The sequence below is a fragment of the Aspergillus udagawae genome, assembly GCF_001078395.1.
Source record: "Aspergillus udagawae IFM 46973 DNA, scaffold_5, whole genome shotgun sequence".
Classification (NCBI taxonomy): Eukaryota; Fungi; Ascomycota; class Eurotiomycetes; order Eurotiales; family Aspergillaceae; genus Aspergillus; species Aspergillus udagawae.
Window position 1 is genome coordinate 553,084 of NW_025091268.1, and position 23,048 is coordinate 576,131.

Sequence of the window (23,048 nt, forward strand, 5' to 3'; positions counted from 1 at the left end):
AACGAAGAGCCCTTTGAGATTCCAATGGGCCCAAACTATTCTAGCTAGTTAGTGCTCCATAGTTAGGTGGAAATTGACCACTCATTGACCGCCAAAGCAGCAATCCTCGCCTCATTTTTTAGGTGCAGCAATAGTAAACAAACCGGCTGATTACTGACACATCTTTAGGTGTTTCACAATCAGGACTTCTGGGTAATTCTGTGGCTTCTACGGATTATATTTGTCAGATTATTATTGTTGGCAGGATCCAATTCATGTTGATGATAACATCAACATAGCATTACATGTCGTTTCTTCAAAGGGCAAAAGTAGACTAAGGTAGATGGAGGTTGGGACTTGGGAGTATTTTGGGTATTGCCTAAAGCAGTCTAGAACTGATCTTCGTGGTGCTGAAGTGTCTCGGTGGAGTTGGAACGCCTTCTCTTTCTCCCTCCAAACGACTCGGTTTCATCAAGAATTGTCTATTCTATGTCCCAACTATCATCGTCGATGTCGTAATCGCAGAAATGAAACAGCTGGTGATCATGATTGACAATCTGCTGCAGCGAACAGGACAGAAGGCGATCATGCACTCCAGTCTGATCCCAGCCATGCTGGCCGGTGCTTCGACGCACCCTCCACACATTGTGCATCCTATTCCGGCCGCCGCCCGCAATTTGCGTTGGGCAGGAATCGGTGATTGAGGAGTGTCCCTGAGAGGTTGAACATGATTATCATCCTCGTTGTCCTGCTGGCCACTGGAGGCTTTCCATCTATATTTCTTCTAAGCATAGGAAACAGCCCGAGTCCTTCCGCTCTTCTGCATCACTGTTCGGTCTGCTTGGCATCTATGATGCCGTTAAGATCATGTTTATTGTCTAGCATAGGAGCTGCCCGACGAAAGCCCTCTCTTTGCTGGTCGCTCCTCCTAATGATTTACCCTTTTCGTCCACGCGCGTTGGCTTAGCCGCGCGAGGCTATTGCGGGTTATGGCCAAAAACAGAGAAAGCAACACAGACAATCATGATTTATCTGTCGGTGGCACCACCCCACCAACCCTGCGGTACCCAGTTATCCACAACCCACGCAACTCCACCACTGGACGGCTTCGCTTTCTCCCTATCGTCAATTCCCTTCTCGCCCCGCTACCTCTGCTGGCTACTGCATGCTCTTCCTGCAGATGGCAATCGTCCTGCTTTTTCCTGGCCCTAACGATGCTTTCGGGAGGGGTTCTCCCAAGCTCTTTTCCTAAACTCGTCAAGGGCTATTGGATCTGTGAGACGTGGCCCAATCAAAAATCATGCCGTTGGGTAGTTCGCTGGTGACGTCCCACGGCTATCCGGCCGCAAGACTCAACTGTAGTTTGACAGTATCCCATCCCAATGGGTACAGGCGGACGGCTATACGTCGCCTCGCCTTGGACCTTGGGCGGAACCACCATGCTGTTGGCGGAGGGACAAGAGGTGTGCTGCTTGTTCAATCCCGATTTGGCCTCCCTGACACATGAGTGTCTGCCCCAAATTCGGTTTTCCATGCCTGTTCATGTCTGAATCTTCCATTCCGTTCTCTTGCATCTTCCTTTTCTTTTTTTATCTGATTGATCGTTTCCTACCCCTGAAGAGAGTCTGACAGGGAAGACGTACTTTGTCTATATAAATCGATATATCAACTGGGCCGAACCGAGAGGCTTATAGCTGGACGTACTGTTACTGATCCGATGCCATGGCCAAAAAAGGAACAAAGAGCAAAAAGAAGAACAATAACAGCAATAGGCAACGCCTGCCGGTGAACGATAATAAGTTTTCCCTCCCTGAAGACAGCCCTACACCCGACTCCGGCCTTGAAGAGGCCACCGAGGCTGGGGACCATGGCCAACCTACAGTATGCACAACTTCCCAAGTTTGAATATCAGACATTCGAGCGTCAATATCAGACCTTCGACCGTCAAACTTTGCAATTTTCATTTTATCCCGTCACTGCTACTTCTTCGGATGGTCTGACATCGGATAAGGATCAGGATATCACCAACAACGCGACCAATTCAGAGGAAGGCCCATCCCCAGAGAGTGTTCCAGTAGAAGGATCAAGTAGTTCTCCCGATGACGCTGCACCTGCACCCGAATCTGAAGGTACGTATGCTTGCCAACCGCCACCTTCTCACTTTATCAGGGTTCAACTTGCTCACATTCGTCTAGAGTCATCTGAAGCGGCAGCTGCTCCACCTCAGCCTGAACCGTCAGATGAGCCTGCGCCAGAAGCCAAGGAAGAAGGAGAACCTGCGCCAGAGGCAGACGGTACTGAGCAGAAAGCGGAAGACGCTGCCGCCCCCGACGAGTCCGAGACGCAAGCGGCCACTGACGATGCCGCGCAAGCTCCACCGCCCGAGGAAGCTGATGGTGCCGCAGCTGCGGTAGATGAGAGTCCTCCGCCAGAAGGGGATAGCAACGGTATGCTTGCGGATACCGGAGTGCACAAAGCCAGCTGACCTCATTCCTAGAGGATGATTTCCCAGAATGTGATCCGTCCGCAGAGCTCGATAAGGTTGAGGCCGAGAAAGAGGAAGCGGCTCGGCAGGCTGAGGAGGATGCCAAAGCAGAAGAGGAGGCAGCAGCAGCAGCAGCAGCCGCAGCAGGGGTACCTGATGACGTCGATATTGATACTGGAAATGTGAACTCACCTACAGACAATCCGGACTGCGAAGAAGCTGCTCCCGTACAGGACGACCCACCTACGGCTGGGTCGGCAGAAGAAGATGCGACGAAACCCGTCACGGACGATAGTCCAGCCCCGGACGGACCTGCTGAAGAACAGAGCGACCCGCTACCCGAAAAGGAGGAGGTAGTTGACGACTGGGCCGAGGCTGCCGAGACCGACGACTCAAAAGAGCAGCCCGTCGCTGAAGAACAAGCTCCCACCGAGGAAGCTCCTGCTGAGCAGCAGCCCGCTGCTGAAGAGCCCGCGCCTGAACCTTCTTCTGAGGAGGAGCCCGCCGCGTCAACTGAAACGGCGGAGGACAACACTCCTGCAGAAGCGGTAGCTGCCAATGATGCAGCAGCGGATGACGTTGCAGACGGAACCGCACAGGAAGAACCGACGTTGGAGGAGTCTACCGCTGAGGAAGCCGCTGAAGAGCCTGAGGTTGAAGAAAGCCCAGTCGAGGACAAGCACGAGGAGGTAGCCGAAGCTCCCACATCCGAAGAAGCAGCAGCTGAGACACCGGCGGTGGACGAAGCTGTGGATGAAGATGCTGCCGCCGAAGCGGCTCCGGAAGCATTGCCAAGTGACGAGGTAACTCAATCAGAGGAAACTCCAGCGGAAGAAAAGGAAGAGGAAGCCCATGAAATACCACTCGAGCAACCTCCCGCTGAAGAGGCTGCTAAAGAGTCGCCGCCTTCGGAAGGAGTTGTCGAAGAATCTACTTCCCCCGAACCTGAGGCCGAGGAGCCGGCACCTACCGAGCAGCCCCCTCCTGTAGATGAGCCTGCGCCTGAAGAATCTCCTGCTGCTGAGGAGCCGACCCCGCCTGCGCCTGAAGCTGAAGAACCTGCGCAACCGGAGGAGACCCCAGCTGAAGGAGCTCCTGTTGCAGAACCGACTACTGTTGAGGACGTGGCCCCTGAGAAATCTGCTCCTGTTGAAGAGGCCCCGGCAGAGGAACCTGTTGCTGAAGAGCCTACTCCAGTTGAAGAGGCTGCCCCTGAGGAACCGCCTCCTGCCGAAGAACCTGCTGCGGCTGAAGAACCCACTCCAGTCAATGAGACTCCTGTTGAGGAACCTGCCCCAACGGAAGAACCCGCGGCTGAAGACCCAGCTCCAGCCGAGGAGGCTAACGAGCCTACTCCAGCGGAAGAGCCTGCTCCTGCTGATGAACCCGACATCGTTGAAGAATCCGCTCCAGCTGATCCACCTGCGCCTGTTGAAGAGCCGGCTCCTACTGAGGAGTCTCCCCCAGTTGAAGATCCTGCCCCCGTTGAGGAGCCTGCTGCCGCTGAGGAGATTCCTGCTGAGGAACCCACGCCAGTTGAAGAGCCCGTCGCTGCCGAAGAGCCTGCTCCGGCGGAGGAACCTGCCCCCGTTGAAGAGCGTGCTCCCGCTGAGGAGATTCTTGCTGAGGAGCCCGCGCCAGTTGAAGAGTCCGTCCCTGCTGAAGAGCCTGCTACTGTGGAAGAGGCTCCTGCTGAGGAATCTGTCCCCACTGAGGAATCTGCCCCGGTTGAAGAGCCTGCTGCCGCAGAGGAAATTCCTCCTGAAGAGCCGGCTCCTGAGGAACCTGCAGTCGTCGAAGAACCTGCTACTGTTACTGTGGAAGAGACTCTTGCTGAGGAGTCTGTCCCTACTGAGGAATCCGTCCCCGTTGAAGAGCCTGCTACCGCCGAGGAAATTCCTCCTGAAGAGCCGGCTCCTGAGGAACCTGCCGTTGTCGAAGAACCTGCTCCTGAGGACCAAGAAGTCTCCGAAGAGGCTCCAGCCCCAACGCCTGTTGAGGAAACCTCAAGAGATATCGATGGCTTGGAGCCCTTGGAAGCAGCTTTGCCAGCTATTGTTCCAGCCGCCATAGTAGCCGATCGTGCACGCAGGAGAAAGAGACGGTCCCCGGATCTGGGACAAAGGCGGCATTCGAAGAGTTCCTCTGAGGAAGTACGAAGATCATTGCCACGCCAGAAACTTGAGCGAAGTGGCAGTCTCCTTGATCGGTGGACCAAATCCCTCGAGGAAGCCAAGAGACAGCATGAAGAAAAGCTAAGGCAGGAGGAAAAACGAAGTAAAGACAAATTGCGTGCTCCCGAGAAGGCAGAGAAAGACAGGCATTCCATGGAGCGAGAGCGCTCTAAACGAAGCGAGCGTTCGTCCAAAGAAGAAGCTGCCGTGGATGTCAAGCCCAGTCGACGAAGGTCCGAGCGCTCAGGCACCTATGATGTCGAACGTTCTTCGCGAGAAAAGGCTACCGCGAGTATCGAACCGAGCCGAACCGGAGAGCACTCGAGTAGTCGCGGAGGCGAACGTAGAAGCACCTCCTCAAGGGATGGCCATGCATCGGGTTCGAAGCCGCGAGCCTTCCTGAAATATATGACAACAGCCGAATCAGAAACAAATGGGCCCCTTCTCAAGATCAATGGCAACAAAGCTGCTGCAAATGTATTTGAACGTCGGTCTTCCACGAGCCATACCCACAGTCACCGTCACGCGCACGAAGGAAGAGGGACCACGGACCGTTCCACGAGCTCCCATCATGCGGAGGAGGAAGACCATGCTCGACGCGAGAGAAGGGCTCGACGAAGGGCGGCGGACGAAGCAGAGCAGTCAAAGGGAGGAGAAACGACCGACCATCATCGCCACCGTCATAGTGGAGAGACACGCCATCGCCATCACAGACACCGGAGAGATGAGCCTCCAAAGGAACAGTCGAAGTTCAAGAATATGCTCAAAGCAGTTGTTGCTCATTAACTCAGGCGCCATTTCGCTTGTTATAACGATCTACCCACCTTGATATCTACTCCCATACTACCGTTCAGGTTATTGACAACATGGACGTTTCGCAACCATCTAGCGTCTCAGCGAATGTACTCTCGGCATCTTAGCATAAGCATATGTGGTGTTTTTTTTTGCTTTTACTTTGCCATTCTTCCTTGTATTCAATATTTGTTTTCATGAATGCATCTAGAGGGGTTTTGTACAGCAATCTTGTCGAGCGAGCTTTCTGACATTGGTTCTGTATTTAAAATGTGGACTCCTCCAGCGGGACACTTGTTTCGGAATTCACTGTGACCATTTGCAATGAAAAGAATCAACTTCTTCCACTTTTCTTCCTTCGATTCTCGAGGCAGAGCTGCAGATGCATCCCACGCGTCCCTTCTACCTTCCGGTGCCATAACTTAACGTACGATACAGTTGTCAGACATCGCAAGACCGGTATTCAACGTCTCGTCGTTATCTCTCCTAAGCATTTGCTAAGAAAGGCCACACAGACTAACTTAAACCTAACATCAGCACAGTCCGCGTGCGCGTCTACTGGAGCCTACTAATTGCACTGCAAGTATATATCTGACAGTATGTCTATGCGATGCCGATCCTAGCCACGTGTTTTACGCTTGTATCTTACTCAGAGATATCCAGCCCGGGCTGAATCAATACAGGGCCTCTGCCTCTCTGCTGAATATACGTTCAAGTCTGGCCAGTCTCGTCTCCTATGACCGTGAGAAACATTGTGTTGGCTTAGGGTCGTGCATGATCTGCAGTAATGTCACTCACATCATCCTCGTGGCGTCTTTCGCTACGGATAAGGCTCCGTATTGCTGTGACGGAGGCAGAAGATGTGGCGAAGATATGGTCATACTCGGCAGTCGCGGTATGGGGAAGATCAGTGCAGAAGAGAACCTAGGAGTAATATCCGCCCGTCCACGCACAGCAGTTCGACGTCTGTGGCGACGGGCATATCCAATCTGAGCTCTGGAGACTAGCTGATGGCCTGACTGTGCAGTCACAGAAGTTGGAAGTTGTCGATCGTAGCTGGACTCATCCAGCCGACTGACCAGTAACGCGTCCGTACCTAGACATCTGACTATGGCCTCATGGCCAAGCGCATGATATCATGATAGGCCTTTGGTAGACTCACAGCAAGGGAGCGAAACACGCAGCATTGTATGGAGTAAGATATCACCATCTCACCTCCCCTGTCTTAACAAATCAGCAGGGATGATTGGAAAGATGATGTCAGCTTCAGCTTACTTGTCGAGTGTCATCCTGTAGTCGTAGCCACACGGGTTGTCTATCCGGTGCATGATGACTCGGAATACGAGCAAATCATCGTGTCCGTTCTGCAGGAGAGTGTTGGTTCGCAGTGTTCGCCTGATACGATTGGGTGGTGGCCATCCGTGGACATCCATCAATGTTGGTGATCGTCTTCTTTGTGGACATCCTATAGAACGCTCTATGGCGTGTGGCATCCGCATATGGAATATGCTACCTGAATATTGAGATGAAGCTAATGGTGTGCAGAATGTCCTTCAGCAGTTAGTTGGTAAGATAAGCACTCTCCAGTGACTGCGTGTGCGGGTGCCTTGAAGAGAGCATGACTGATTGACTAGGCAACTGGTATTCTCTCGACAATAATCTACTATAATAAAAGACACCTCAGGCTGTTCCTCAATCGCCTTAAGGCACATGCACGTGTATAGTGGTTACCCATTACCAGTTTCCCATCCAGGAAAAATAAATCGGAAAAATAAAAGTTGGTACGGAGTACGCAGGAGAGAATCCTGGTCTTTAGCTGACACTGGCTTGGCTCGAACAATTGATTTAATCTAACCTTCATATATTTCCATGCTACTCTGTAATTCATAACAGCCAATTACTGAATTAATTCTCTGTTGGCTTGCACTTATGCTGCCACTGGCATTGGCCACGTTGTGTTAGACAATATCTGCATCCCAGCCAGGAATCGAATCCTATCCAGACGCAAAGACGTAGTTAATTAAGGGCAATTTGACATCTTCGCAGCATTTTGGTTTAACAACGTCTCCTTTGTTTATCTAGCTGGACGAGAACCCATCTTTATCAAAATACAAGGCCATTGTATGGAGTATGTAGCGGGGACATGACAGATCTGGTTCTGGATTTTAGTACAGTTGGCGCAGTTCAGGGGGTTACCAAAGCTTCAAGATCTACAATTGCGACACCTGTGATTGGGATGTTAGGGTAGACGGTAGACCATATGCCGCTCCCGTAAAAGTCTCTAAACGGGAGCTAGGCTCATCTTCCCAAGGAAATGCTTCCACATTCAACGGCGAAGGAACATTTCTCGCTTTTTGGCTGGTAGAAAGTGAACATATTCATCCAGCAGTTTTCAGAGCCCACATAGCTCCAGGTAAAGTCATTGTCCAATTTCTCGGCTAGCAGATTTCTATCCAAAAGAGGCAGCTGGGGAGTTGAGATTGCCAAGGCTTTGGGCGCTCTTTGCATGGGTTTGGATACAAAGCTGATTGGTATGGCGCCGATTTGTCAAGCGAGACACAACGGTGCTAGGCAAGATTAAGTAGTCACGACGACGGAAGACTGCCGAGCCAGTTTCCTCAGGGACAGAAAGCTAATATTACCTACTACTGAACTGCAATAGTACAGAGTAGACTAGACTACGCGACTACAGAGTATTAGTGAATCATGCGGACGGCCTCAGATGGGGTGGATTGACTCGAAAGCTTTGACAACCACAGATCCCCTGACAGCAGACTCCTACTCCATCAGGTACACTAGTTACATGTTCGGAGATAAAAGGAGTCGACCTTCAGATCGTTCTCCAATACTCCAATTTATTGCTAACTTCAGTCGCGGCACTTGGCGATAACCGGGCCGCTATTCCACTACTGGTAGCAGCCCAGGCGGTTCCTGCCGTTTCGTCTGTGGTGGAATCCAAACTCTCGCGATAGATTCCAAGGTAGGAGATATCGATGAGAAACTATCGTTAACACTAGAATGGCATTTGGTCTACCAGATCCTGGCTCAGTAGAATCCAAGCAGAATACAGAAGAACGTCTCAGCGTTAGGATCAACTAATCTATCTGCTGGTGAGGCATTGGCTGCAAGCCCGCAAACCGCAAGCCACATAAGTTAGTGGCTATTGAATTCTCAGATGATGCTATCTGGACTATTGATCTTACTTTGTGGCAGAATCCTTATTAATAGTGACACTTATGCTTGGTGAGATTCTGCCCATTTCAGGGGTCGCACCCGCTCAGGGTCCAGTCTTACAAGTCACTCCAGTATCCACGACTCCATAGCATGTCTGAAGGTTGAAGGACAATGAAACGCCAAAATAGGCAATTGGTATGAGCCCGTTAACTTGGCCGAGCTGGCCAGGAGGGTCAATGATTGCGCCAATTGGGAATCTGAAAGGTACGTCGGAGTCCTCTCCGCCATCCGAAGAGAAAGGTCTCAAGTTCTCCACCCTGAGGCTTTTACCTTCTGGTGTCAGGAATCAGGATCAAAAGTGGACCCAAGCTTGTAATTTACTGCACCCCTAAGCTCATGAATTTTTCCAGTACAACGTTCTTGGCGATTTGCAGATCCCAAGTCCCAGCCCACAGCCTGAGGCAATCAGGCCAGGCTGAATTCTCCTGGAGAACGGGTAACCCTATGAGCAAGGCGCAGTACCAACACCAACCTTTCTCATCCTTTCCGTTTCAGATCTCGATGCTTCAATCGATGACTCCATGATGACAGCAGATTTACCTATGTCATGTTTGAGATAGATGAATGACAGGAGTCGGTTGCATGGCAGTGCAAGATCCCTAAACTGTGCACTCGTGCAGGGCTTGGCTGCGAATTGCACTAGAGTCGAGACTCGATAATACAGCCATGATGCCATCGATATTTAGTCGGACGCTAATAAGCCTCATTAAGAATAGACCGTGTCGGGCCCGAGCCCGGGGATTGCAAATCTGGTCTCCATTGCAAATTATTATCTATCTACCATTATCTACCACCTACCATTATCTAACCTTTAGACTAGGCCCTAGTACTAGGACCTTTCGACCGGGGCGAGATTGGGCTCTGGCTGTGGGATCCTTGTCACGGATTGCTTTGTCTACCGATTCTCCGACCTGGAATGGACCTAACCAATCAAATACAAAAGTCCAGGTTGCGGCTTGTTCAAAATGGGAGGCTATACGACGAAGTCAGGTGAAGGGCAATGCTTGTGCAGGTCAAGATCTAACCCTCACTCTTCAGTTACCCTCTGCTTCAATGGTCGACGTTTATGAAGCTCTACCTTCTTATCTGCAACTGTTTTACTGCAACCATGGGTACCTAGTCATGGATACCTTGCCGGTATTGAGTAGTTCAAATTTCAGTTGATCTTACGATTCCTGTTGGACCTTACCGATTACCTGACTAGGCAAGGTGTGGTTGGTGGAGAACCAACTCCATCAACATACCTTAGCTATACCACAAAAGGCTAGCGGTATCCTGGTTCCATACAGCTTCTATTATGATTGAGGAATCACTGGCACACTGGTGACACCAGTGACACCATACTTGACACTAACAGAGGGCCTTTGGCCTTTTCCCCACAGACAACCACGTTGTTGTCTCACTCATAACAATCTCCAGTAACACACGTGCTCCTAGCATAGTACAGACTTGAGTTTTGGAATCTCAGGGTTTCGCGCATCTCGCGACAATCCTTGCCTAAGTTCCCTTGTGTAACGCAGGATCTGGACTTGGAATTGCCTGCATCTAATATGTGCCCTCGTAACACTCTGACTATTTTGGGACACCGCCAGATTCGCCGAGGAAGAAGCACGTAGTGTAAGTAAGTTGGAAGAAAAGAAGCATATTGACCGGTCGCTGACCAGTTGCCATCTCCGTCAACACACCTAGGTAATCATCAATGATAATGACGATTTACGGAAATACTAGTCCAAGTAGTCCGTGGTTTATCAGTCCCAACGCAAACTTCGCCTTTTCCTTGATCCACCGGCCCGCGTCGAAGGATTAGGAACCTTGCATGGCACCCCCGCCACGTGATGGCTCTACCAAAACCAACACGCCAGAGTCTTGAAAGGATTCGCTAGACTGCAGCCTGGCTGCGTTGTGTCAGCGTCGAAGGTTTCATCCATGCATCGCTTGCACACCCCATGACGGCATGGCTTCTGCGAGCACAAGTCGAATGTAATGTAAAATCGTGTGGAATGTTGGATGTTGCTTGGTACGGAGTAGGATGTACAAGGGCGAACAATAAATGTAAGGTTCTTTCGATCTGAGGGACTTAGAGCCAATGAGCTTCGGGTTGCAGCCTCAAAGGCTGGTGCCACTGCCCTACTACTACTCAATAGCTACGGAGTAGATGGCACTTAGTACTTCGCTTACAACGGCCATATACTTAGTATGTAGTATCAAGAACAGTTATCTGCCGAAATCCAGGACTCGAACGAAGTCCGTGTCCCAGTCCGTGGTCCGGGACGCTCAAAACCACATGGCCAACTGGCAAGTTCATGGGTGGTTGGCCACGTATCTTACCCTCCATTAACCCATGCTGCCATGCTCACTGCGGCATTCCTGGCTAATGCACTCTAATGCGGATTATGTCCATGTGGAAGTGACGATCATTTTTTTCGGGAAGAAGGAGGGTTAACTATTGCGTATTGGATGGAAATGTCGAGAAATCGTTAGCTCACTGTCGTATGTTCATCTGCAAAGAGGTTACGGAGGACTGGTTTCCCGAGTGATTGGCTAGGTTTTGCAGTGTGGGTTAATTGCAGAATGAGCCGATAGGACTGTTTGCTTGCAAAGAGTGAGGATGATGATAATGGATGGATGCAATCAATTTGCTGGATGCATAACAGATTACTAGAGGGCTGTAGATAACGAGTAGAAAAATGTTTCGGACGTTGGATCCGAGGCTAACCAATTTGGCCTTGGTTAAGACCTTCGCTGATCGTATCGAGGATCGACTGTGGTTGTTGATTTTCGAAGGATGGAGAATACATGGAGACAATTCCCGCAGCCAGAGTACTGTACACACTGGGACAAGCTTCAGAAATAACTGTGAAATTGAGGTATCGATTTGTTCTTTCCTTTAATTTTGCATGTCATAGACTAGGCAGTCGTCCATTAGATGGCGTACTGATCACCCAGATGAAACAAGCTAAGCCTATGCTTGGATTCTCCATAACAAGAAGTGGCCCACTCCTCCTTTGTCGTTGTCATTTTCTCTAGGAGTCCAGGGATACGGACAATGCGTTATTACAGGTGCCGAAATCCGGAGATCTTGACAGGGAAGTGATGTTTGGAAAGTACAGAGGTGGTACAAAATCGACCGGACATTTGGGGCAGATTGCCGGATCTTCCCCCGGAGGGCTGCATAGGTTTCAGTTGATTGTCAAGTGTCAATGCCAACAAACCACGGATGAGGACTAGTGCCGAGAGCACGAGCACGAGCACAGAGTAGACACTGCAAGCGAAGGATGCAAGGTTCTTATGGCATTTATCCACACGTGGAGGTGCTTGTCCACGTTTACGGAGTACCTTACTGCTCCTTACTCCTTAAGCCATGATCCATGCCTCTGTGGTGGAGGAATGTTACTCAAATGTCTGTCTTTAAATAAATTCGAGCAGCATGAACGAATTGTAAAATACAAGACAGGCCCCGAGAATGCATACTCTGCAGACCCTAGGGTACGTAGCTATATTTAACTGCAAATACGGAGGTCACAGCCCTGGGAGGCAGACTCGACACGGGACGAACCTTCTCCAGCATCTAAAAGAGGAAGTTTGCAACTAATGTTTGACTTATGGCTATACAATAGAATTGATCTGTCAGCGAGATGAAAATAGGGAGTTCCCTGAAATGCTATGTGTTGGTTGCGGGGCAGTGTCATGGCCATGAGGGCCAGACAGATGAACTTCTTCTGGTTGGCTCGTTCTAACTTTCAACAAAAGCGATAATCACAAGGGTCGGAATTTGAAACGACCATTTGGAATAACTTCCTAAAAGACCTAGATAGGTATTGAGGGACGACCAATGGCGGAATCCTTTTTCCTTTCTTTTGTTTTTCGCTGTCTGTCAGAAGCCAAATGAGCCGCCCGAGCTGGTTTAACGTTTGGTCCTTGGCAGATGTCTAGGAGCCCATAAAAGTTCAATCAGCATACTAATTGAGTCAAGAATAGGTAATTTTGTTCCGCTTGTGATAGATTCTGTGCCTAGGGCTGACCTGAGCGAAGCCTGAATGCCTTTGTCCCAAGGTGTCAGCGGTGCGGGAGCAGCCTGAGCGAAAAGACCAAAAAAAAGAAAAAGAAAAAAAGAAAATAATCTTCCAGAGAAGAAGTAAACTCAGAATGGATGGAGAAAAGTGGTATAATTAGCACACATTCCATGGGAAAATGCAGCTAAGATGGAAGTATTTCCGAACCAGCCAATCAGAGTCGCTGTTCAACCAACACTTTCAACCTCGTCCTATGGACTGCTATTATTATATTACCCTCTCGTGATTATTTGTTTTCTGTTGCTTTTCATGCTGCTGCATGGTCTAGGATGGCCACTAAACCCTTGCCCGTCAGAAAATCATCTCGTCATCATGACTTTGAGGCACCTATACTCCGTCCGCTACCTCAGAGTGGTAAGTACCCTGCCTTTGTTTTCATATGGAAAGAAACGTTTGAATTGAAACGTGTAGAGTGCACAACTCTATCTAACATAGACGTAGTGTTCAGACAATTCTACAATCCTTTTGATCCCTGAGGCAACTTGACTTCTAAAAGGTGGCTTGGGAATTGAAGATCCAGTCTAGCTTCTTCCCTGTGGATAAGAATCAGCCTAACCAAAAACCGTTGAAGTATATTTGGGACTTGGTTAATCCTGGCTGTACACGTTGTTGGCTCAAGGGTAAAAATAATATTCCAAATCTTTGCATGTCCATGTTTTTCGAATGCGCCTCAGCCGCATGAGCTAATCCGAGCCCTTTCGGTTCCAGTGTGGATGTTGGTGGTCTGCTTATGGCTGAAATGGGGAGGTATTATTATTTTCAGTTCTATCCAATACTATTTTTTTATTCAAATTTCAGGGGAAATTTTGACTTTCCTGTAAGGTATTCTAGCTCTGTGTAATGTAACCTCCGCAATCTGTCCTCGTTCACTGGGGCCCACCATGCTTCATTCTAATTTATTAAACTTTGAACTTTTGATGCTTCACTGATTTCCACCTTCGAGGTCCAGAGTCCTCACCTCAGTCAAGGTTGATTTCCAACGTAATGAGGACTGTTGGAGCTAATGTGGCTCTGCAGTATTTTTACTCTAGTTTTCACACTAGTTCTGCAGCCGGGAAACACATCGATAACAATGTGTACAAACAGTTTTACCGAGTCATCCAAAGTATACCTGGCTAGTAGGCACATAGCCATGCTTGTATGATCACCCTGCAGATTGATCATCAAACCTGCACCTCTCGCTTACTTACATGATTTGTTGCTATGTTTGACCAAAAATAATCATCATCAATAATACCGTTGTTTCAGGTTTTTTTTTTACCCCCTCCTGAATTCTTCACTATCATCTTCATATCAAACCATCCAATTGTGGGCCTGGGGGTGAGGAAGATCTTCTGGAGCAGGCTGCCTTGGTACCTCGCATATCCACTCCGACGGTTCAAACAATCTATATCAACTTCCTCATTCTCACCTCCATCCCCCCAGTCTCTCCAGTCGCTTTGCCACCATTCCGTCAGTTTCATCTTGACTCTTTCCTTTTTTCTTTTCTCCACTGCATCTCTGTCACTTGCATGCGAGGCTTTTTCTCTACAACATCTGATCTTACCCTCCTCGCCATCGACCAATCTCATCGCTGCTAGCTGTTAGGAACGCAACAATAGCTTTCATCACAGCCTACCTCCCCCATATATTGTCCTGCGTACCTGCGACATGCTTAGAGGTGCTTGTTCAAACTCTGAAGCTATATCTTGCTCTCAATCGCCAGTTCACCTCTCCGCATCAATACACTCCTCAAGCACATCTTCCGCAGCGACAGCCTATCAACCACGACGTTCTGCCTCTAAAAGATCATTGTCCTCCACAACAAGTAAACAGACCACTGTGACCATGCGTCGGAGCAATGCAGCATCAGAAATTCCTCTTCCTATCACTTATACACCTACCACTCATCGTATCAGCAAAGCCAAGAAGGGCAAGCGTGTGCATGCTTGCGAATTCCCGGGATGCAACAAGGTTGGTCCTTGGACATCTGACTGTGTCAGGGACATCTACTGACAAAGTCTTCAGGTGTTTACAAGAGCAGAACATAGAAGGTAGCATAGCCTCTCAATTGTGTCACAACAGACTTACTTATCATCTTATAGACGTCATGAATTGAACCACAAGCCTGAAGCTTTATACCGCTGCCCTCATCAGAACTGCAGAAAGGAGTTTCATCGCTCAGACTTATTAGCCCGACACATGGCAAGACAGTAAGTCTTGATCCTGGCAATGGAGCTCTGGCTCATCTGGAGGCACAGCTGACAGTCGACCTCACAGTGAACTCGAGGCACAGATGGAGAGCCCATCGCAGTGGGAGCGGGACACCCAAATTCCCACTATTTCAGAACCCCCTCGAGTATCCAAGTGCATGCCGATAGATCCAGCCATAAACACATATCTCGCTGCCACACAGTCACCAAGCACAATGTCCATCGGGGCCCTGGTAGGCTCGTCCATCAATTCGAGCCTCGCGAGCGACTGCACTATGATGTGGAACCCTATGGACATGCACTCAACTCCTCAGGTATCCATGTATGGCAATCACCAGATTTTCGAGTCAGTTGAAGACACTCGGTTCTACGCAACTCCAGAATCATGCCCGTCGCCCGCCTCGGACGGCACCTCGCTCTCTCTCCCGCCGCATAGCCGTTCCTCACTCTCATCTACCCCAGCTACAATGGTTGATTCGTACCCAAGTAGCATCATTGACTCTGATCTGACGTCTTCGCCGGTTCCTTTGCACTCCACACTACGGGGTTGGGACCCTGCCGAAGCCAACCTCTCCTCAATGATTCCCATCTCTTTGAATGGAAGCCTACTCTCCCCAGTACGTTGCCATGTCTCTCCGTACTACCCAGTCTTGTGAACTAACAGTTTTTATAGCCTATGACCTGCCATTATCCTTCTCCTACATGGACACCCTCACACCATGTCACCTATGATGACCACCCCCATCCCCAAACCGTACCCTTTCAAGCTGTGCCCTGGAAGTCCTGGACGCTATAATCGGTATACGTTTTTTTAGCCGAGTCTACCACAGAAAAGACTACCGCAGGCACCACCTTCGAATAAATCTCGTCGTCTTTCACCATCTATATCACCAAAAGGGCTGGTTGCAAGGACTCTCAGCCTCTATTATATCGTGCACACCCACACCCCATAGCGGTGTCATCAAACAATGTCTCCAATCATCTATCCTCACCTATATCCTCTGATAAAAAACTCATGGGCCAGGCGTATCTTGTACAGCTCGCCGCAATCATATATTCAGGCTTCAGGTGCTCATCCCGTTGGTTTATGCGATGTTCTTTGCTTCATTTATGTCCTTCCCTATGTTGCTTCACGAGCGTATACCCACGATTCGCTTTACAGAACTGCAGTCAATACGATCTTTTTCAAGTATTGTACAATTACTTTTCCTTCATTTTCACGTGTCTCTGGAGAGAACGCCCTTATGATAGAACTTGTTTGGATTCACGGCACTGGTTGATTTGGTTTCATGCTTCGTTGAGAGATAGAGTTTTCTCTTCCTTTAACTGTTTGTCAGTCGATACTGGTGTTGATAACACAATAACAGCGTTTGTCTCTAAACCTCAAAAAAATTGACATATGTCATGCTCTTGCCTCAGGAATCCATTCCAGACCTCATTAGCACTGGAAGATTATGCATATCAGCGTAATTGCCACCCATTATTCTTCCACTCTTTCGCTTTTGACCTGTTAGTCAATCTAATGTCCTCGTTTCGGAGCACATTCCTGCCGTGGAAAAGTGTCTGTGATTCCGACTGACATCTCTGCGACGGGCTGTACTAGGACTGCGCGGCTGCCGTGCGAGAGATTGGGGGTGTTGTGACAAGCGCAGAGATATGATACAGAAAGGATGCTAAATCGAGATATTGCAGTGCAGTATGTCCAAGTTGTATTCTTACAAATGGGCTTTCTTGGTCAGATAGCAGGATGTCATTACTGCGTGGATTCGTTGTGTCTGAGGAGCGAATCTGGTTGGTCAATAGGTGTACTGTGCGTGCAGTCGGGGATTGATATCATCAATGTGGTCGAGGGTTGATCATGGGATCATGATTTCTTTTGCTCGGTATGCCTACTGGGTTTTGTTGTGCTACTGTCGGGCTTCATTAGTCCTATATTTCGTATCTGTGTGCGCGACGGAAGTTTCAACTTTCGTATTAAAAGCGTATAAAAAGTCACCATGTTCCAACGCCCATACCACACTATCCCTATACACTCCGGCTGATTTACAATAAGACTTGCTATGTCATCACAGTATAGACAATAGATAAGCCAGGTCATCCTTGGATGGGATAACCCTGTAGCACCAACCGCACCAGCTCCTATTCAATCCCTGCTCTTCTCGAGTCAAATATTGACCGGTATCACGTTCATCCTCATACTCCACAACACAAGCTCCGACAGTGATGCGCTTCTTCGCTTTTTGCTTAACTCGTCCGCCTATCCCAATGATTTCCTGTCTGAAGTACCCCGGCTTTTCTTCATCACGACTGTTACTTCTTTCTAAGGACTGACCACGGAAAAGTTCATCGTGCGAACTGAGGTGACCATGTCCGCGCGCATTGCCCTGATGATGGTTGTGCGGACTTCCCAAGGGTGACGACTCGTCTGCCTCACACTCCACCTCCAGCTCAATCTCCTGAGCAGCTAAACAATCCTCTTCCCTCCCGCATTTCACCCCTTGACATCCCTCTCCAATCCCTGTGCCCAGGCCTCCTAGATATGTGCTATACCGAGTGCGCCAAGTCCACACACGGCGATAAGTAGTGTCGCTACTGCGTAGGGTTTTGCCGCATGGATAACAAAGCCATACCATATCTTCGCAAGAGCATGGTGAATGTATAAAAGCTGATGCTGTGAAACTGGAAAGGTCCGGCGGCACCTGGGTTTCAGAAGTAGTTGTAGTGGAAGGACTGCGGGTAAGATGGGCGGCTAAGGGTGCCGTACGGCAGGTGGTACACAGGCGGCGAACGCGATCTTTGAGGATATTTCTGGTAGGGGTTTTGATGGTGCAATTCTGTGGACGCCATTAGTCGAGCTCGTCCATGCCACAAGCTCCATTCGGTCATACCCTGCATACAATCCTGGAGCATCTCCGACACTCCGCTACCATATCCCGAGCACATCTACCGACCTTGCCCCTGACCAGTCTACCGGAAGTCAAGGTTCCCTGACTCACAAGCCGGAGCACAGATCTCACGCTGTCAGGAATAGCCGCCCTGCCATCCAAGAGATCCGAAAGAGTTTCAACATACTCATTCTCGCAACGAAGGGTCTGCTTCACCAGCTGATGACGATATGGTGCTAGATTGACATGAAACTGACGGCAAGTTTGGGAGAGTGCATAGAGCGTATTGAGATCGACCTGTCGGGCGATTTCCTTGACTATTCTGAAGCTTCAGTCAGCACCCAGGTGACGTTGGCAGAAACTGCCGGTCAGCAAGGCATACGGATAGCAACTCAAAGCAGCTGAAAACCCATTACGATTCAGTATCTCATGAGAGCCGTCAATTTTTTTATGATCGTGCATCGAATCAGCAGAATGATCATTGTCAGGAAGAGTTGGCGGATCAGAGCCAATAGCCTTCAACTTTGACAATGCAGGTTTATCGGGCTGAAAGTACCCCTGATATGTGCCCTCGTGGGTTCTAACATATACATCGCGGTCATAATCGACAAATACCACCATTATGCCATCAAAAACAGAAGGTAGAAGCAGGACGCGCTCGGCTCGAGGCAGCTCCACAGATGGTAGAGTCAGTCAGGAGCAGAAGAACCATTGAACGACCAAATCCAATATAGACAGATATCACACCGTTAATAGGGAAAGGCTGTCACTTTTGTATAGCAGCCATCCATGCAGACTATACAGTGGATTGATGCGGATGAGAACGATCGCTCCGTTGTCGGCGGGGCGACGCGACGGGGCGCCAGGCTCGTGGTTCGTTTCGGGAATGGAGAAGCGAAGGCGAACGGAAGACCTTAAGTGTGACAAGGCTCCCTTTGAGGCTCTGTATACACAGTCTCTATGACAATACTGCTGGTTACCCGGAGCATCAACGTCTAGATGAGAGATGGTCGTTCTGTTATGACGCCAGTGTCCCTCCGTCTTATCGGGAGGTCACGCGTATCCCTCCCGCACTAAACCAGAAGCAGTACAGCTGCCCCTCATTCCCGAAGAGGAAGGTGACCCCAACTTCTCCACGTTTTTCTGTTTTCCTCGGGGAGATGTCCAGCGTGTCGTCGCAAACAAGCGAATTCGAGACATTTGATGGTGGCAACGGACGGTATTGATGATGACAGGAAGGTACTTCATGCATGGTATATCTCAAATAGTGCTCCGTATGTTTATTCTGCGAATGTCGCAACGGTATTCCCAAGTTCAACCTACCCCAATACTGATAAGGTTACGGTTGGACTCCAGCGGACGGCGTAAAGGAGCGGAGCATCCCGATAGTAATAGTAGTAGGGCCCTATGAGTCTTCATCTGTTGTCCTACTTAAGAGTCGCCCGCCCCTCATCGTTTAACCACCGTCTTCTCGCTTGCTCAAGCTCACGGTCTACTGCTCTCCGTTTGCCCTTGCCATTTCTCTTCAAAATGCCTCTCAACTCCCACGCTGTTTATTCCAAATTGAACCCAGACTTTGTCCCGTTTGCTAGTAGAAGGAGTACTGTCCACAGTACCAAAGGCATCGTAACATGTACTCAACCTCTGGCAGCCGCTGCGGGCCATAGAATCTTGAAGGAAGGAGGAAATGCTGCGGTATGTGTGCAACGGGACATTTCTCCGGGCATCAGTTCCACTGACTATTACGTATCACCAGGACGCTGCTGTGGCGGTGGGTAAGTGCTGAATGCAATGAGCGATGATGACCAGATCTAACTCGTTTCAAATAATAGCCGCCGCATTGAATATCACCGAGCCTTCATCAACCGGGATTGGTGGAGACATGTTCTGTCTCTTCTATGATGCAAAGTCAAAGAAAGTTCATTCACTCAACGGTTCTGGCCGATACCCCGCCAACGCGACGCTTGAGACGATCAGAAAGGATTTGAACGTCGATGCCAATGAGAAGAGGAGCATCCCAATGACCAGCGTCCTATCGGTGACCACCCCCGGCGCAGCTGCTGGATGGGTAGACACAGTGGAGAGATTCGGCAGTGGCAAGCTGTCCTTGGAGCAGATTCTAACACCAGCAATTGAATTGGGCGAGCAAGGATTCGCGGTGTCAGAATTATCCTCCTACTTTGTAAGTTTCATCTTTTTTAATTTGTCCCGCATTTGTAGTATAATGTATCATTCTGACAGCTTCTCAAGTGGCGTGAGAGTGAAGATCTGCTACGAAATGCATCTCCAAATTTTCGGGAGATGCTCAAGCCTGATCCGAAAGCCAAAGATGGCGCTAGAAGCCCCCTTCCAGGTGAAATCATGAAGAATCCGACATTGGCCAAGACCTTCCGAAAGCTTGCTGCGGAGGGTAAGAAGGGGTTCTATGAAGGCGAAGTTGCAGAAGAGCTGGTCAAGGTCGTCCAGGACCTGGGTGGCTATATGACCCTGGATGATCTTAAGTATCATGCTGAGACCGGAACACAGAATACTGAAGCTATCTCACTCAAATTCACGGGCCAAGATATAGTTAAAAAGCAGACCGATGGAACGGACGGTGAAGCAAACCAAGGGGTGGAGATATGGGAGCACCCACCCAACGGCCAGGGCATCGTTGCTCTCATGGCCCTGGGTATTCTTGAGGAACTTGAAAGGACGGGAAAGATCCCTGTATTTACCGAGGATCAGCACAACTCGACAGAGTACCTTCACGCTGTTATCGAAAGTCTTCGAATTGCTTTTGCCGATGCTTCATGGTGGGTCACGGACCCAGATGTGGAAAAGGTACCGTCGAAAGAGCTGATCTCCAGGGAGTACCTGGCCGAACGGGCGAAGCTGTTCAACCCGGAGAAAGCGGCAGCCATCGTCGATCACGGTAGTCCAGCTCACAATCACTGCGACACTGTCTACTTCGCCGTGACTGATGAAGAGGGCAACGGTATTTCCTTTATCAACAGTAACTACGCTGGATTTGGTAGTGGGATCATTCCGAAAGGTTGCGGCTTTACGCTACAGAACCGCGGCGCCAACTTCTCTCTGGACCCAGCTCATCCTAATGCGTTGGCTCCACGAAAGCGACCGTACCACACAATCATTCCTGCCCTGATCACCAATTGCTCAGATGGCTCTCTCCACTCTGTTTACGGGGTCATGGGTGGTTTCATGCAGCCACAGGGCCATGTCCAGGTTCTTCTCAATATGCTTGCGTTCAACTATCATCCTCAAGCAGCGCTGGATGCTCCACGGATCTGTATCGCGGCTGACTCTGAGCCTGGCAATCAGACCATCTATATCGAGGAGGGTATTAGTGGCGAAACGATTGAAGGCCTCAAGCGGCTTGGACATCAAGTCAAGGTCTTGAAAGGGTGGCAAAGGGGAATGTTTGGTCGCGGACAGATCATTCGCTGTCATCACGACGATGGCCAGTTGGTCTACAGTGCGGGAAGTGACCCCAGAGGAGATGGGATGGCGATCCCTGCAGTATGAAATAGTTGACTCAGCTTTCTGATACCTATGAGTCAATGAACGTGGACCTATCGCAAGTCTCCTCTCTGAAAGATAGACTTGCAAGATGATTAGGCCATCTTGTAGCAGTGGATGCCAATGTCTCCCCAAGCTTCGAAATATTGCTAATTTACGCATGGCGCGGGCGTAACCGTTTAATTCCCTGTGATATCGTTTCCTGTGCATGTTAGGTGACCTGCTTTTAGCATCAATCGGCTTCTTGTGTACGCCGATATAGCAAGGTACCCTCAAGATTGCCTAAGGTTCTTTCGGATCACTTGTCTCCATCTACTACCCAAGGTAACATGCCACCTCAAAAATAATAGGTATCTTGCATATCGACGAATCCTTCCTCTCGAATATGGAGTGGACGCGGAGAGCTTGAGATCGCTCATTGATCCCAAGAGTTCTCAGCACAGTTGTGCATAAATGAGGATTTCATTCTACCGAAGCAATAAACTTGATCGGCTGGCTTATTAATCATTAGTCATTACGAGAGAGTTTGAGACCGTCGTCGATTGAAATCCTGGAGAAGTGGGTATAGTGAGGGAACCAAAAGCGAACCGTTTATTCGGGCCTTCCCAGAACCATAACTTACCCCGCCTCGTACCTAGGCACTATATAAGGCTTTGCGCCTTGATTCGCGGACGAGCTGGATTCGAGCAACGTTGAAGGACAAACCGCCATAGATTCCGTATTATCTCATTGATGTCGAACGACCCCAAACTCCCTTCCAGTATCCCGGGATTCCTGGCGGGATACAAGGAGAATTACGTTGAAGGATGGGCTGAGCTCTGGGATAAGAGTAAGGGTAAACCTCTCCCCTTTGACAAAGGATTCCCCAATCCAGCATTGGAGGATACCTTGATCGAGAAGCGCACTATCATCGGAAGCCCCATTGCCCGAGATGCGCAGGGCAACACGTACCGGAGGAAGGCATTAGTCCCAGGGTGCGGAAGAGGTGTCGATGTGCTTCTCCTAGCCAGTTTCGGGTACGATGCCTACGGTCTGGAATATAGCGCCACTGCCGTGGAGGTGTGTAAAGAGGAACAGGCAAAGAATGGGGATAAGTATCCCGTACGGGATGCGGAGATTGGTCAAGGCAAAATCACCTTCGTGCAGGGTGATTTCTTCCAGGATACTTGGTTGGAGAAGCTGCAATTGCCTCGCAATTCTTTCGATTTGATCTACGACTACACGGTATGTGGATCTCAGTCCAATGCACCCGGCCTAGTGTCTACTTTCTTTCTCAGGAGCAGAGTCAGCTAGCTTCTATATCGCAGTACTGTGGTTTTCTCGCTAAATTGCTGAGTTTGGTAGTTCTTTTGCGCCTTGAACCCGTTAATGCGCCCGCAATGGGCGCTCAGACACACCCAGCTTCTGGCAGATTCGCCGCGTGGGCATCTCATTTGCCTTGAATACCCAAGGCACAAGGATCCGTCACTACAGGGCCCTCCATGGGCCTCTACATCCGAGGCCTATTTGGCACATCTGAGCCACCCTGGCGAAGAGATCCCGTATGATGCAAACCGTCAATGTAGCATTGACCCATCAAAAGCGCCAAGCCCACAGGGGCTTGAGCGAGTGGCATATTGGCAACCAGCTCGGACGCATGAAAATGGGAAGAATGCGGAAGGAGAGGTCCAAGACCGAGTATCGATCTGGCGCCGCCCGAACTAGCTCATCAATCC

At 49.6% G+C, this 23,048-nt stretch overlaps 5 protein-coding genes across 5 annotated transcripts; 4 read left to right on the forward strand and 1 right to left on the reverse strand.

The window, feature by feature from the left end:
* Window positions 1–1,701: 1,701 nt before the first annotated feature.
* Window positions 1,702–5,424, forward strand: Aud_007008 (PE repeat family protein; the record flags this gene model as incomplete). The annotated part of the gene is given in 4 exon segments (XM_043291904.1): window positions 1,702–1,860; window positions 1,880–2,108; window positions 2,175–2,426; window positions 2,477–5,424. 4 exon segments carry the CDS (start codon window positions 1,702–1,704, stop codon window positions 5,422–5,424), a joined length of 3,588 nt encoding a protein of 1,195 aa, XP_043147839.1.
* Window positions 5,425–14,564: 9,140 nt separating this feature from the next.
* Window positions 14,565–15,725, forward strand: Aud_007009 (uncharacterized protein; the record flags this gene model as incomplete). Its single annotated transcript, XM_043291905.1, has 5 exons — window positions 14,565–14,690; window positions 14,745–14,770; window positions 14,822–14,929; window positions 14,997–15,546; window positions 15,603–15,725. The coding sequence occupies 5 exons, from the start codon at window positions 14,565–14,567 to the stop codon at window positions 15,723–15,725; spliced, it is 933 nt and encodes a 310-aa protein (XP_043147840.1).
* Window positions 15,726–16,995: 1,270 nt separating this feature from the next.
* Aud_007010 (uncharacterized protein) lies at window positions 16,996–18,435 on the reverse strand (the record flags this gene model as incomplete). The annotated part of the gene is made up of 3 exons (XM_043291906.1): window positions 16,996–17,763; window positions 17,818–18,136; window positions 18,197–18,435. 3 exons carry the CDS (start codon window positions 18,433–18,435, stop codon window positions 16,996–16,998), a joined length of 1,326 nt encoding a protein of 441 aa, XP_043147841.1.
* Window positions 18,436–19,344: 909 nt separating this feature from the next.
* Window positions 19,345–21,339, forward strand: Aud_007011 (gamma-glutamyltransferase family protein; the record flags this gene model as incomplete). The annotated part of the gene is made up of 4 exons (XM_043291907.1): window positions 19,345–19,509; window positions 19,571–19,589; window positions 19,647–19,996; window positions 20,056–21,339. 4 exons carry the CDS (start codon window positions 19,345–19,347, stop codon window positions 21,337–21,339), a joined length of 1,818 nt encoding a protein of 605 aa, XP_043147842.1.
* Window positions 21,340–22,065: 726 nt separating this feature from the next.
* On the forward strand, window positions 22,066–23,037 carry Aud_007012 (putative thiol methyltransferase; the record flags this gene model as incomplete). Its single annotated transcript, XM_043291908.1, has 2 exons — window positions 22,066–22,557; window positions 22,678–23,037. The coding sequence occupies 2 exons, from the start codon at window positions 22,066–22,068 to the stop codon at window positions 23,035–23,037; spliced, it is 852 nt and encodes a 283-aa protein (XP_043147843.1).
* Between the last annotated feature and the right edge of the window lie 11 nt (window positions 23,038–23,048).